The 14,722-nt window shown below is 34.1% G+C and overlaps 1 protein-coding gene and 1 long non-coding RNA gene across 4 annotated transcripts; one reads left to right on the top strand and one right to left on the bottom strand.

Annotated features, from left to right (window-relative positions):
• Positions 1 to 657: 657 nt before the first annotated feature.
• Positions 658 to 3,728, top strand: LOC121806605 (transcription factor bHLH112-like). Its single transcript, XM_042206718.1, has 7 exons — positions 658 to 1,173; positions 1,355 to 1,727; positions 1,911 to 2,021; positions 2,105 to 2,170; positions 2,458 to 2,523; positions 2,622 to 2,675; positions 3,280 to 3,728. Exons 1-7 carry the CDS (start codon positions 926 to 928, stop codon positions 3,409 to 3,411), a joined length of 1,050 nt encoding a protein of 349 aa, XP_042062652.1. The 5' UTR covers positions 658 to 925; the 3' UTR covers positions 3,412 to 3,728.
• Positions 3,729 to 10,845: 7,117 nt separating this feature from the next.
• Positions 10,846 to 13,857, bottom strand: LOC121809792. 3 transcript variants are annotated; one of them, XR_006052306.1, is made up of 7 exons: positions 13,481 to 13,856; positions 13,149 to 13,393; positions 12,322 to 12,395; positions 12,173 to 12,234; positions 11,504 to 11,619; positions 11,212 to 11,357; positions 10,846 to 11,017 (listed from the first exon to the last, which is right to left on the bottom strand). It is a non-coding gene; the product is annotated as an uncharacterized LOC121809792 (long non-coding RNA). The 3 variants fall into 3 exon arrangements; XR_006052305.1 differs by lacking the exon at positions 10,846 to 11,017 and having other exon boundaries at positions 11,074 to 11,357; positions 13,135 to 13,393; positions 13,481 to 13,857; XR_006052304.1 differs by lacking the exon at positions 10,846 to 11,017 and having other exon boundaries at positions 11,074 to 11,357; positions 13,481 to 13,854.
• Between the last annotated feature and the right edge of the window lie 865 nt (positions 13,858 to 14,722).

Raw genomic sequence — 14,722 nt, 5'->3', positions numbered from 1 at the left:
ATCTGCATGTTAGTTCACCATGACACTGAAATGTTCTCCCTCTATCCTGCAATAACTGTAACTATTTTAAATTTCAGTCTGTCTCACAATAGTTGTCACACTTCATTTTTATCATAAATGGTAAGTAGGTCTCACATTCCACTTACTCACTTTACTCACATTTTATTATAAAATCAATATAAAAAAATGAGTCTCACATTCCTCTAACTTTTTCAACCAACTTTTTTTTACATTTCTTAAAACTCGTGCCCATAATAAAAATGACATTAATTACTGTGGGACGGATGGAGTAATCTCTTATAACAGTTTGAAAATTTCATTGTATTTCATATTCTTTAAGTTAGTTAATTCCCTATAAATTAAGTGACTTTACATATTCGCCCCTAAAACCAATTTCGGCCATAGAATTTTCTTAACGAGTGAGTAAGGTGGAGACATTAGTACCCCCATCAAACCATATTCCTTTGTTCATAAGCGACCCATAAAAAATGTTTAAATCGTTCGCATAAATTTAAAAAACTAAACACAATAATCAAACAGTGGGGACATTGCAAAAATAAAACTATTAATAATCATTGCATACGAAAAAGAGGTTATTTCTACCCAAAATTATTTTTTTGTATAAATTTTTTTTAGTTGTCTCATAATTCATCACCCCCGTCCCCTCAAATAGTATTTTGTATTCACCATCTATTCCATTGTCAACCACATTCCTTAATCCATTGCACCCTTTCTTTTGTTTATATATTTTTTTATTATTCCAAATAGAAAAAAATGTGACCTAGCGCGAGCGCACATATATATACAACAATATCCATGAAAATCCACTTTCACATTCCATCAAAATCAAAACTTGTGATTTCCTAGTAAGCTACACAAAAGTTGAAGAGAAAGAAGCAAAGTGGAAATCACAAGAATCAAAATCATGGAAGAGGAATTCCAATCGGTAGTTTGTGGAGGAAATTGGTGGAACTCACCAAGAAATCTCTTCGCTTCATCCCCTTGCTCCGTCGCGGTCAACGACTCCGCCTGGCTGAACCCTAAAACCACAAATTCCATCAGCGATGACTCCGCCTCAGACGGCGGCAGCTCCGTCGTCCTCCAAGAAGCTCCCAAGCCGATTCATTCAACTTTTCATATGATGGCCGATGAATATTGGAATCAAGATTTGATGTAAGAATTTCTCACTTAATTTCATTTGATGTATGAATTTCTCGCATAATTATATAATTTGATGGAATAATTCGACCTAAAAAAAGCTGGTATTTTTGGACTTGTTTCATTTGTAACAATATGGTAAAGGCGAAGCAAGTTGATCAATCAAACTCACACTTATCTCCTTGTCTTGTTGCAGCCATGACAGCGCAAGATCACAACAAAATTATTCTCACATGCTTCAACCCATCAATACTCATTCCGTCGCAAATTGCCAACCGCTGCCGCCGACCACTTTTCCGCTGAGTACGGCGTCGTATTCAGCTGAATACGACGCCGATTCTCAGCCTCTGGTGGAAAACTCTTGGTCGCCGCCTCCTAATTTGAGGCCCTCTTTTCCGAAACAGCAGATTGCTAACAATTTTCACTTCATCAACAACACTGCTTTCTGGAATGCCACGGCTGCCTCTTCTGGCCAAGTCCGGGCGAGCTTCCTGCCTTCCTCCACACCGCAGCTTATTCCTTCAGCTCTTACCAAACCCAAACGGAATTACCAGAGCTTCGCTTCAAAGGTCAGTGAATCAATAGGTCTAGCTTGATTCTGGCATGAATTTAATACTTGGTGTCCAATTTAGTAGTCAAAATTATCCACCCCAAACCTTAGCTTTATTAATAATAAAGTGTCTGTGTTTTTATAGGTTTAGTCTTCTACACTTAACCTAATTTAAGAAATAACAATTTTTGTATATATCTAGAATGCAACTCGAAAGGCAGCGGATGCAGACGCTGCGGCGACGAAAGATGGTAATGAACAAGCATTCAAGCGTGTAAGAATCGAAACTCCATCGCCAATGCCAACTTTTAAGGTAAGTTTGTTTTTTCTTATCAAAGAAATAAAATAGAATTAGTGTTAGAAATGGAGTGATAAAATTTCGACTTTCCTCAATAGGTCCGAAAAGAGAAGCTAGGGGACCGAGTAACTGCGCTCCAGCAGTTAGTGTCACCTTTTGGAAAGGTAAAAAACTCTAGATTTTTTTATTTCTTACATTTTTACGGTGTTTAATTAGTTATAATCTTTTTAGGGTTAATTATCATAAAATATGCTACAAACTTTTGCTTATTTTTGTTCCACACAATTTTATTTCTCAACTACACAATTATTGTGTTCAAAGTTGGTGAACTTGGTGAAAGTTTGTGTGATGAACTAGATATGGGCAAAGGTTGTGTGTTTTGATGGCAATTAACCATATATTATAAACTCGTAATGTATGGTAATAAACTGTAATTTTTATGTTGTTACAGACTGATACTGCGTCAGTTCTCCATGAAGCGATTGATTATATAAAATTGCTCCACGATCAAGTCACTGTAAGTTCACATTATTGCAAATATATGTCCTAATTAACCCACTAATATTTTTTCTTAATTAAATCTTGACGTTAATGGTTTTTTGCTTGCTATATTAGGTACTAAGCACCCCTTATCTGAAAAATGGACCGCCACCATTGCAATGCCAGCAGGTATGACCTAAATGTTTGTATATCAATTGCTTCCACTTAGCAATTAACAAAGAAAAGTATAATTCCTAAAATTTAGTTCTATTTCGCTAATCACTATAAGCTTATATATAATGGATATAATCATGGAGGTCGTAAACGGTGCCGTTTCACACGGAACTTGTTAACACTTTTTACCCATTTTGGCACACGACACCATGTGCTAAGGGATGAATGCGCAAAAAATGTTTTAAATCTGAAATAGTTCAAAATTGATATGAAATGCTTAATAAATACTACCTCCGTCCCTCAAATATTGTCCCACTTTGACTCGCCACGGGTTTTAAGAAATGTAATGAAAAGTGAGTTGAAAAAGTTAATGGAATGTGGGTCCTACTTTTATATATTAATTTTATAATAAAATGTGAGTATGAATGAGTTAGTGGAATATGGAGTCCACTACCAAAAATGGTAAAAAGTGAAATTGGACAAACTTTCAGGGACAGACCGATATAGTAAACTGGGACAAACTTTCAGGGACGGAGGTTGTATCTATATATTGCATAATAGTGATTGAAAAAATTGTAGTCCTATGAAGCATTTATGGCTTTGTTTTTATAATCTTAAGGATCAAGAAGAGCTAATAAAGGACCTAAAGAGTAGGGGCCTTTGCCTCGTGCCGATTTCAAGTACTTTTCCGGTGGCTACCGAGACCACGGCCGATTTCTGGACGCCGACATTCGGGGCGAGCTTCAGGTAGATGAAGAAAGAAAACAAAGAAAAAAATAAAGAAAGAAAAAAGAGAGAGGGAAAAAACAAAAATACAATAAATTGTTGTGATGGGATTAATTAATTTAATGGTTTTAGTTGATTCAAAGTATTGTTGATGAGGAACAGGAACAAGTGCTAAATTTAGCTTTAGGATTGGTTAGTTTAGGAGACCTGATTATAAGCATATATGTTTATGCTTTAATCAGTTTTTTCTGCTGAATTTAGCAGCTTGTATGTTGGTATTGTTCCTGTTTCTAAGTACAATTCTTTTTATATTATATGGTTCATCGACTTTTGTTTTATTTATGCACGACGTTGGAAAAATATGGAGATAGGGTTGTACTATTATTTATTCTGAGGTGTTACATGCCTAACCTCTAAATTAATTTATTTAGGAAAGGTTTTAGTGGAGTTGGCTTTTAGGGTTTGTTTGGCCATCTGCAACGCTGTTTCTTATCCGTCTCTTAATCGTCTCATCCCTTAACTATTAATGGGCCCCACTGAACCTGCAACCCTCTATCTCTTAACTAAGAGACAGAACCTGCAACCCTCCATCTATTATCCGTCTTTTAACCGTCTCTTAACTTACTATTCATTCAATTTTATTTTTTATTTTATTTCCAACAAATTCACTTAATAAAAACACATTTCATTAAATAAAATAAAATTACAACATAAAATAAAAATACAACTTAAAATTAAAAAAAAAACACATAATTAAAATCCTAAAAAAATAAAAATTACATAATTGGAGAGGTTAGATGAAAATTGGAGAGGAAATGGAGATAATTTGTGAAGAATAGATGTGTATTTGTGTGTGAAATGAGGATGAAATAGGAGTATTTATAGAGTAAAAAATAAAAAATAAAAGGAAAACGGTCGAAAAACGGTAATATTACCGTTTTCGATTTTTATTTATTTATTTATTTATTTTTATTAAATTTGAATTTTTTTAAAAAAAGATTTATTGCGTCAGCGTGATGAAGCCCACTCACGGGCCGGCGAGTAGGCGCCATGCATGGCGCCGGAGCGCGCCACGTCGAACGAGCGCGTGACGAGACAGCCCGCGATCCGTCTCGGTGGGACGGGCGTCTCGGTGAGACCGGGACGAGACGGGACGCTGCAACGCGTCTCGCCGCCGTCTCGTCTCAGCGGGACGAGACACGAGCCACCCGCGGGACGCGTTGCGGGTGGCCTTATATAGTGATGAGTGGGTGGAGCTGTAAAACAAAAGTTTGACAAACTTAAATTACAATTGTTGAGAAACTAAATTATGTACTATATCCGTCCCATTCAAGATGTCCACAATTATGAGTGGCACGAAGTTTTAAAAAAAAATATTTTTTGTAATATAGTAGAAAGAGGAAAGGTAATTGAATGTTTAATGATGAAAGAGGAAAAATGAATTTATTTCCATATATAGAAAGTGAATATTTTATTTAGGATAAACTAAAAAGGAAATGTAGATTTCTTGAGCGAGACGGTTGGAATATTATTTATAAATTAAATTTTATCAGATGTCTTCGAAGAGACTGTATAAACATTACCAAAAAAAGCGGTAACAAAACATCTTTATACGGATGCAATTATATGATTTTGTCAAATGCTAAAATCAAAAAAATGTACTGTAGGTAAATTTTGGTGCATGTACTACATTTGTCACAGGTTAATCGATGTCTTTTTTGGCACATAACTAAAGAAAGCGTAATTAATGGAAGTGTGAAAATAAATAAAGTAGTATATGAGAGAAAGAAATCTTTTCTACAAATAAGATAGAATGGCTTATTAAGATTCAGATACTTTTAAGAAGAAATGACTCAATAAGAGAAAACAAAATTAACATGGCTTATTAAGATTCAGATACTTTTAAGAAGAAATGACTCAACAAGAGAAAACAAAATTAACATGGCTTATTAAGATTCAGATACTTTTAAGAAGAAATGACTCAATAAGAGAAAACAAAATTAATACTCCATCTGTCTTATTATAAATGAATATTTTTTTTGAGTTGTTCTATAAAAAATGAAACTTTTCAAAAAAATTGTAAACAACAGTCTCTTTTACTTATTCTTGTTTCTTACTTTACTCTCTCTTCGTTAACTCACAAAACAACACTAAAAATATCATATGCCGAAAACCAAATATTTCATATTTAATGTATAGAGCGAGTATTTTTCACTTTAGAACTAAACCATCAGATTATTATTTTAATTATGGATATATTTTATGCATCAATTTTGTCCCCTATTCCATTTTTTGGCTTTGAAAGATTGAAGACTCGAAGTAAATTTGCCATAGTGTATTTAACAATTGCTTTAACATTTGCATCAATTGTGTCCCCCTTCAATGTATGCATGTCACCTTGATTTGTTATGTGTGAAGGTCTACTTACAAACTCAATATTCTTGATATTTCAGGTGATGAGATTATTTCTATGATGCTACTAATTATAATTAAATGTCACCATATATGATGATTTGTTATATATGGCGCTACATGCATCTTCTACTAACATTAAAATCAACTATCAAAATCAACCTACGAACTAATTCCGTACAAGTTGATTAACTTCAACGATTAAAAGACTAATAACAATTATAACAATTAATATATTATATAGTATATGGTAATTAAATATGTATGATCATCATTCTTTAGTACATTTTGCTTGATTTGATATTTCTGAATGTTTGATCAATGATGGAGCAAGACTTTTTTTGAAAGAGTGAGCGAAATTTTATTTGTATTTATAATAAAATTAATTTAAATGTCTTATCTCTGGGTTTCATTGAAGTAGACGACTAAATATGAAGAGAATTCGAACGACAAAAGACAAAAAACACTAAAAAGCAGTTTGACAGTTGATGATGATCTTTTTTTGTGGTATATGTTGGCATCTTCTCTATATTGTCATTTGCATGACTTGAATTTACAAAATGTCTAGTTTTCCTAAAATTTATGAAAAAATAATTAATAATTATTCCGTATGCCTTTCATCAGTGTATGCGTCATCTATATTCAGGCAGGCTTAACTAGCTGGTATATTTTGTTGTTGGTGAAACTTAGGGACTATATATTGTAAAGATGATGAAAAGATATACTTCCTCCTTTCCACAAGAGCATCTGCATTTAGTCGGGTACATATTTTAAAGCATATAATAGTTTTTGTAGTTTTGGAGTAGTAATTTAATTAAATTAAATTAGATACTATATGTATTATAATAGTAATAACTTTTTTTTGGAAAAAATAATTTTTATGAGGAGAGTAAAACTAATTAAATAATAAGGTAAATTTCTAGAAAAATCATGAATTTTGAAAATTTTTGATTCATTCTATAATTTTAAAAATCGTCCATAATATGAATTTTAATGTTTTTTCTCATTTTTTCGACGTATGGCAAGTTTTAGCATTTTTTTCAACACACTAAGTAAATAATTTAACAAGTTCTTCAATTTGACACACATGCGCGCCTAATCACTTTACAAATAAGAAACCAAAATATTTTTTATTATGTGAAACTGACCAAAATGCTAATATTCATTATTTTTACGACTGGGTTATAAATTCCAGCTAATTTTGACTAGAATTTATAGGTTTTTTTGGCAACTCATCATATATACATTAATTCGACTCATCAAATTTTTTTAAAAGAATTTTTGTGTCTGTATTTAACTTTTTGTATATTTTGTACGTTATTTACTAATAACTATAAATATCTAAAATTATTCTAGTTGTATTTATTATTGAATTGAGTATGTATATATAGAAACTGAATCAGAAGTTCATGCGTTATTGGGAAAATATTTTCCCCCCCAAGCTCAAATTATAAATTTACAGTAAGTAATAATGAAATATTTATCATAAATTTACAAATATTGAAATAAATTGATAGTATACCAACCACCACTAGCCTACTGTTTAACGACATTTCTTCATCTATAAGAGCATTTTCCAAGGGAAGAGGTAAATGAAGAGTAAAGTTATATAACTATCATATTTACCTTTTTTCTATGAAAAATTATTCTCCAATGGGAGAAGTATTTGGGAAGGTATTATACTTTTTCTCATTTTGAAGAGGTAAAGATACCTCTTCATTGAATCTTATGATCTTGAAAAATCATTCTCCAATGGGATATGTATTTGAGAATGTATTACACTTTATGTCTATTAATATATTTTGTACTATTATTTTATTTTAAAAAAAATAATTTACATTCTTATATACCTTTTTCTTTTGGAGTGTATTATTTTTTAGAATGATATTTATAAGAAGATAAATAGATAATATACCTCTTTTATTTATCTCTCCTTATTGAAGTTGCTATAAGGAATAAATACGAAATACCGTAATCTACAATTACCCAAAGAATTGCTGAAATACTAGCCAGAGTGTAAAAGCATCTTTTGGCAAATGGATGATGTTTTTTCTTCAAAGAGAATTCCTTTAATTAAAATCTTCACTTTTATAATATGCCGTATTACTTTAATCATGTCAAACATTTCATTATATAAAGTATTTTGCTTTATTCACATGAAAAGTTATTTTAACAGTCCTGCATCAATATTTACGATTTGCTTCTTTTGATAAACAATTTTTTGATTTCTTGTATTTTCATATTTCCACTAGGACCATTTATTACATTTTGTTGATATAAAAGAAAAGGTTCAAATTATCATAAATAGTGAACATGGTTTAATAATACACTTGGCACCCTAATGAAGCTAAGAGCACTCACAATATGGGCGCCGATTGCATGGGGCCGTTGAACGGCGGAGAATGGTGGACACCACCCCTCGGACGTTGCCGAAACGAGATTGACGCTACGATCAGTGCTGGACACCTCCCCCCGGGCGTTACCGAGACGAGATCGACGTACGATCGGCGCTTATTGCGCGCCGATCGTAGCATCGATCTCCATTTCCATTTTATTTTATTTTTATGAATGATGGGTTTTTCTATGTTTTTTTCTTCAATTTATTTGGTTTTTATTATTTTATATTTGATAAACACTAACAATTAAAATGAATTTTAAAGATAATGGGATAGGCTGAGGATAGGTTCAAGATTTACTAAGAAATAGACTACTGACATGACTGGAGAAATTCGGAGATGGTCTGTCCATTACTATGGCTGGCCTTAAAGCACTCGAGAAAGAAATAATATAAAATTATAATAAAAAAGAAAAATAGAAATACTAAATAACTTGTAGATAATTCAATCTAAAAATAGGGTCGCCTGTGAATATGTGAGTTGGCCTTACATATAACTGAATTATGTGAGTTGGCTAAGCGGTAGAGAGATTAATAATATCTGAGACCAAAGGTCTTGGTTCGAGTCCTTGCGGTGCGGCCTTTAAATTTATATTTATTTAACCATAAAAGAGAGAGGGAAACGTATTGATATAGAGATATTTACTTACTTAATGTCTAAAATGACTTCTAATATGGATATTACAAATGTTTAGTTATATTTTTATGATATATTTTTAAAGTTGTTAGGATTTAATTTGATTTATTTTTCTTAATATAAGATATCTTTTTTTATCTCAAACATATCATAGATGAAAAAGTAATTAAAATTATTTTATAATTCTGATGCAGCATCAAGAATCAATGATTCAAGATCTAAGTGAAGTTCCCAATTGGGATTTATGTTTGCATTTTGGTTGTAATTATTTTTCTTTAATAGTAGTTAATTTGGTACTATTAATTTTGTTCACTTGTAGAGTATGACAAGTAAGAGCATCCGCAATGGGGCGGACGATAGGTCGCCCGATGCCTCGGGCGCGCCATCGTCCGCCCACTGTGGGTGCGCGGACGATGCCCGATGCATCGTCCGCGCCCTATAGATCGTCCGCGGATGATACGCGGACGATAGGGCATCATCCGCCCATTGTGGGCGACGCGGACGATGCAACGCGTTTTCGTTTTTTTTCTAGAATTTTTGTCTATTTAAACCTTGAATCGTCCGCGCCCTATAGATCGTCCGCGGACGATAGGGCATCGTCCGCCCATTGTGGGCGACGCAGACGATGCAACGCGTTTTCATTTTTTTTTTCTAGAATTTTTGTCTATTTAAACCTCGTTTGTCATTCTATTTTTCATACTAACATTTCTCTCATCTCTCATATTCCATACGAATATTTCGAATCTCTCACAAACAAAAATAAACCACGACGATGACTGGAGTACCTCGGAGGGCGTTAGTTGGACCTTGACGCGAGCCTTATTTGATGCTGTCAATGACGCAATGGCAGATTGCTTAGCCAAAATGCAGCGCGAGGAGGAGGCGGGGCCGGAGGCGGAGCTGATCCCCAGGCCTATTCGACGTCAGACATTTGTCCGCCGCGAACACGCCGTAGCTCACGAACGTCTATTTGCAGACTATTTTGCCGAGCAACCACGGTGGGGCCCGACTATTTTTCACCGCCGGTTTAGAATGCATCGTTATCTTTTTCTCAGCATTGTCCAGGCGTTGGAGTCACGTGATGAATACTTCCAGTATCAGGAAGATGGCCTCGGTATACCCGGACTTACGCCGTTGCAAAAGTGCACGGTTGCACTCCAGTAGTTGGCCTACGGAACCACGACGGACATGTTCGACGAGTACCTTCACGTCGGGGAGACAACTGGCCGCGAGTGCCCGAAGAGATTTTGAAAGGGAGTTGTGGAGGCTTACAGCGACACATATTTGCTAAAGCATACTGTTGTGGATTGCCAGGACCAGATGAAGATGCACGAGACGACGTATGGCTTTCCTGGGATACTGTTGTGGAAGAATTGTCCGAGGGCGTGGAGAGGCCAATTTACTACTGGATACAATGGCAGCCACCCGACGATGATCCTCGAAGCCGTCGCTGACTATCGGCTCTGAATCTGGCATGCTTACTTCGGTGTAGCGGGGTCGAACAACGACATCAACGTCCTCAACTCATCCATCCTCTTCACCGAGCAATGCAATGGCAATGGCCCGGCCATCGAGTTCACTGCCAACAGGCGCCAATATCACATGGGGTACTACTTGGCCGATGACATATACCCAAGGTGGCCTGTTTTTCTGAAGATGATCAGCTGCCCAATGGGTGAGAAGAGAGTTTTATTTGCGCAAAAGTAGGAGGCGGGCGGAAGGATGTGGAGCGGGCATTTGGTGTGCTCCAATCACGGTGGGCAATAGTGAAAGGGCCGGCGCGTCTCTGGTTCAAGGAAGTCATCGCCGATGTCATGTATGCGTGCATAATCTATCAATATATAAAGTGACAGTTTTTGAGGAAAAAATTTTAATGTCAATTTTGCCCTTTTTGGCGGGAAAGTGATGACTGACTGTGTAATTATATTTTGTTTTTGATATTGTTGTTGACAAATGTATTAAAATATCTCCAGTATCTTTGATAAGAGATTGGAGTGTGAGCGTGCGAAAGTGTGTTTGCTGACTGTGTTATTATTATATTTTTTGTTTAATAATATCGACACAAAGTGCAGAGAATACAGTTCCTTTAAATGTAGGATGGTGTGTGCGTGTGTTAGTACACACAACAAACAAGAAGTCATGTTTCCAATGCTGCAAACCTATTCTATTTTTTTATTCCATTAGTACCTGAAAATGAAATGTATTTGGTTAGTGCTAGAATTCTCCAAATAAAAACTCAGCCATTACAATGATAACTTATTGAATTTTAATTAAAAGATAAGTTAAGACTAAATTATGCAGTATTCGTTCAGATTTATAGGTAACTAATGTAATTTAATTAATCTGACATATAATATTACTATCTTTAAAACATGTATCACCTGCAAAAAATGGATGTAACTATTAGTCTGGATAATAATTCAGGATTGACATTTTCAGGCATGTTACTGCACTGGAAAAGAGAAGCCTCTCATCTTTCCAATGTTGCCACTTATTCATTTTTGGTGAAGAAATTTTTTGAGATTACCTGAAAAGAAAAATAACTTTTGATTAACTATAATAATCTCTGAATTGGTACATAAATGTCATGGTTAATATTTTTCATAAAAATATGTATAATGAAATCATGTATGTATTAATTGTAAATTGTATTGTAAAGGCACAGTATTATACCTTATTCTTTAAAAATTTTAACCTCGAATTTGTTGACCATATTCTGCATCTGAATGGGTGGTAGGTGTTAGGCCTTTGCAGGTTCTCCAAACAATAAACTTTCCGTCTCTCCCAGGCTGCCAATGATTCAGTTCTTAAATAAAACAATCGAAATACGTATAATGAAAACTTGTGATATTGAAGCTAAAGGGTATTGGACAATGCACAACCTAATACCTGTTTCTGGAAAGGTGATAGGTTGAACCTATAATCTTTAAAAATGAATATCTTTAAAACTATTAACTAATTTTATATGTTAGGTGCAAAGTTACCAATGATTGTGTCTTTTTTGGAACCTGGATACAATCCCTCTATAAATACTCTCTTCTCTTTATTTTTCAGTCACTCAGCAACATTCACCAACTGAAAATATCATTCACGGTTTTTAGGTAGCTCTCTCTTTCTCCATCTGTCACACCCCAACCTCTAAGGCATTGTTCTTACTCTTTTGCAACCATCTTTATCCTAATATGACATTTTATTTAGCTATTTTGTCAATTTAAAGACAACAGCTGTACATTTTAGTAGTTCTTTTTTCGTTTTCTATAGTATTGGTTTCTGTTTCTTCTCTTTATGTTTACTAATCATGCTATGCTCATTTTTATTCTAAAGATGTTCAGTAGAACTAACCTCTGATTATTGCTTTCTCCCATCCACTTTTTCCTATCGATTGTCCTTTCACAGCTGATTTCCTGGTAAAAAAAAATGAAATTCTTTGCATATTAACGAGTCAATTAACATGAGATAGTGAAGGAGTGGTTCTGTTAATATATTTATACCTTCTTTGTTGTCACTATGAGATATCCACCCGCTCTTCTTTTTTCTTTCCATTTTTTACTTCTCTTTGAGTAACCTGTAATTTGCAAATCAGGAAAGCATGGATTCTTCAGATTGAGTAATTCAATCACTCTCTAAATAAAACTCAGATTTATAGGTCTATGCTTTCATACATGAAAAATTATAAAACTAAATTTTAAATTAGAACTCTCAGAGTGAATAGCAACTCCAATATGTCAAAATAACTAGCCATATGATGCCATTCTAGGTTTACGTGTTTATATTATGGATTACAATGAAAAGTTATTCTTTTAGGCTGCTTACTCTGATTTAAAAATTATTTTTGCAAAATTCACTGAAAGTATTTATTTTTCAAGTGTAGCAACTTATCTATGAGTCTTATCAGTTCTTGTTGTATCTTTGCTTGGTTACTCCTTTCATTCTTTGTATACCTCTCTTTTTCTCGATATATTGCATATTTTTCCAGTAAATGAAAGTAAAACTGAATAGCATAATTTGTTGGTGACTCAGTTTGAAATATATTTGTTCCTATTTGATTTAATCTCTGAACAAGACTTTCTTTGTTGACCAACATAGAGTCAGCATACTTAGAAAACAGAAAACAAGAAATTTGTGAACAATATTTAGGCTTCAGCAAAGAGAGTGACCAATATTTAGGCTTCAACAAGATTATGAACATTTTATATTCACACTCATAGATGTATTAAAATGTTTATGAACAATATTTAGGTATGCAATTGCTAAGAAAATAGACAAAAAAATCAGGGCACACTTTACTTATTGGAAGAGCATACCGAAGGTAAATTACCGAGGGCAAAGTGGCAAGGAAGCGACTTAGCAAGCTTCTATAAGTTGGTCATCTCAGCATTGGTTAGTCGTGGGCGCATTCCAGTAGGAAGAAGCCTAAACGGTGTCTTGCATCCGGGAATATTCGGAGGGTTTTGTTCAGCATCAACAGGAAGCACCCCAGTTCCTCACCAATCTTTAAACCGTGGACCCAAACCATCTAACAGACCATTGAATCGTCTAATGCCTTCCATTATTTCTCCGATTCTGAGAAATAATAGCACATTAAAATGTTAGAATCTCCTTAATTTTCGGGGATTTACCAAAAATAAGTGAAATTTGTTTCGAATTTACCTGAAATCAAAAGCGACTTCGATCTAATTGAGTTGCTTCTGAACGCCGTGAATTGGGGCTAGGATTTGCGAATCTATTCCGTGGTGGATTCAGTCGAATAGTTTCTGGTGACCGTGGCAAAGCGTTCGTCGGTTAGGGTTTGTGCCGGCGACGTCGGTTTGGAAGGTAGGGTTAGAGATTCGAGTTGGTCGTCCTTTGAGTCTAAAAACTTGCAAACGGCGTGGATAAGTCTGTCTTGGCTGGGTTTTGCGTTGATGACGTCGGCGATTCGGTGGTCTTATGCAATTTCCGGCGGATTGGAGTGGAAGTCTCACTAGGGTTTTTCCGTGGACGGCGCAGGCAAGTTGAGAAAATGAGAGAAAATTTCCTTTTATATGTTGTATAAATTATGCTTTTAATCCCTAAGTGTCTTAATTTAAATACTTATTGTCTAATTAATTTAATTAGAATGTAGTATTTGTTTAGCAATTGGGCTAATTGTTTTGGGCTGTTATTTTAGAACGATTAGGCCCAATCATTAAATTTGTTTGGGCTATTCTGTAATATGATTGTTTTCTTTGGTAGGTTTATTGCCCCCCTTTTTAATGTTTTTTACATTCTGATTTTAATATGACGGTATTTAATTTTTATAATAATTCTGTTATTTAAATTTGATTATATATTTCCAATTTTTTATATTTAATATTTTGTATTTTTTAATATAAATATTTTACTTAATTCGGCCGATATTGGTGGATCAGTTGAAAGTCCTATTATTATAAGTTATGTTGTTTGTGATCAACATTATTCGCCTTTTGTGAATGAGAGCAATTTCATTTCGTAAACTTTAAATCGAGATGAAGGTATTTTTTATGACTCATTCTTTTAGATACCACTTCATCCGTTCTTGAGCTTTGACACATGTTTTAATGCATAATTGGTAAGTAAGCAGGAGATAGATAGAAAAGGTTTTTAAAGTATTGTTAGTGGATAATGAGTCTCACTTCATTAGAGAGAGAAGAGTTTCTAAAATTAGAATGTCCGTACTTTACTAAAAAGAAAATAGTTCATACTTTTAAGGGACGGATAAGTACTGATCTTTGCTTCTATGTAATTGAGAATACTTACAAGTATGGTGACTTTTTATGGACATTCATAATTATCTATGTTAATTGTAATCTATTCTAATCTAAAGTGCAAGTTGGGTTAAAAGACTTTGATGTTCTTTTTGGAGGGAAAATGTAAAGATGAGGTGTCGTTTAT

The sequence above is a fragment of the Salvia splendens genome, chromosome 6, assembly GCF_004379255.2.
Source record: "Salvia splendens isolate huo1 chromosome 6, SspV2, whole genome shotgun sequence".
Taxonomy (NCBI): domain Eukaryota; kingdom Viridiplantae; phylum Streptophyta; class Magnoliopsida; order Lamiales; family Lamiaceae; genus Salvia; species Salvia splendens.
This window is presented reverse-complemented; position numbering and strand designations above follow the sequence as displayed.

Coding starts and splice junctions, on each gene's coding strand:
- LOC121806605 (XM_042206718.1), top strand. CDS start 926: ATGGAAGAGGAATTCCAATCGGTAGTTTGTGGAGGAAATTGGTGGAAC. Junction 2,524..2,621: donor TGCTCCACGATCAAGTCACT/GTAAGTTCACAT, acceptor TTGCTATATTAG/GTACTAAGCACCCCTTATCT. Junction 2,676..3,279: donor CACCATTGCAATGCCAGCAG/GTATGACCTAAA, acceptor TATAATCTTAAG/GATCAAGAAGAGCTAATAAA.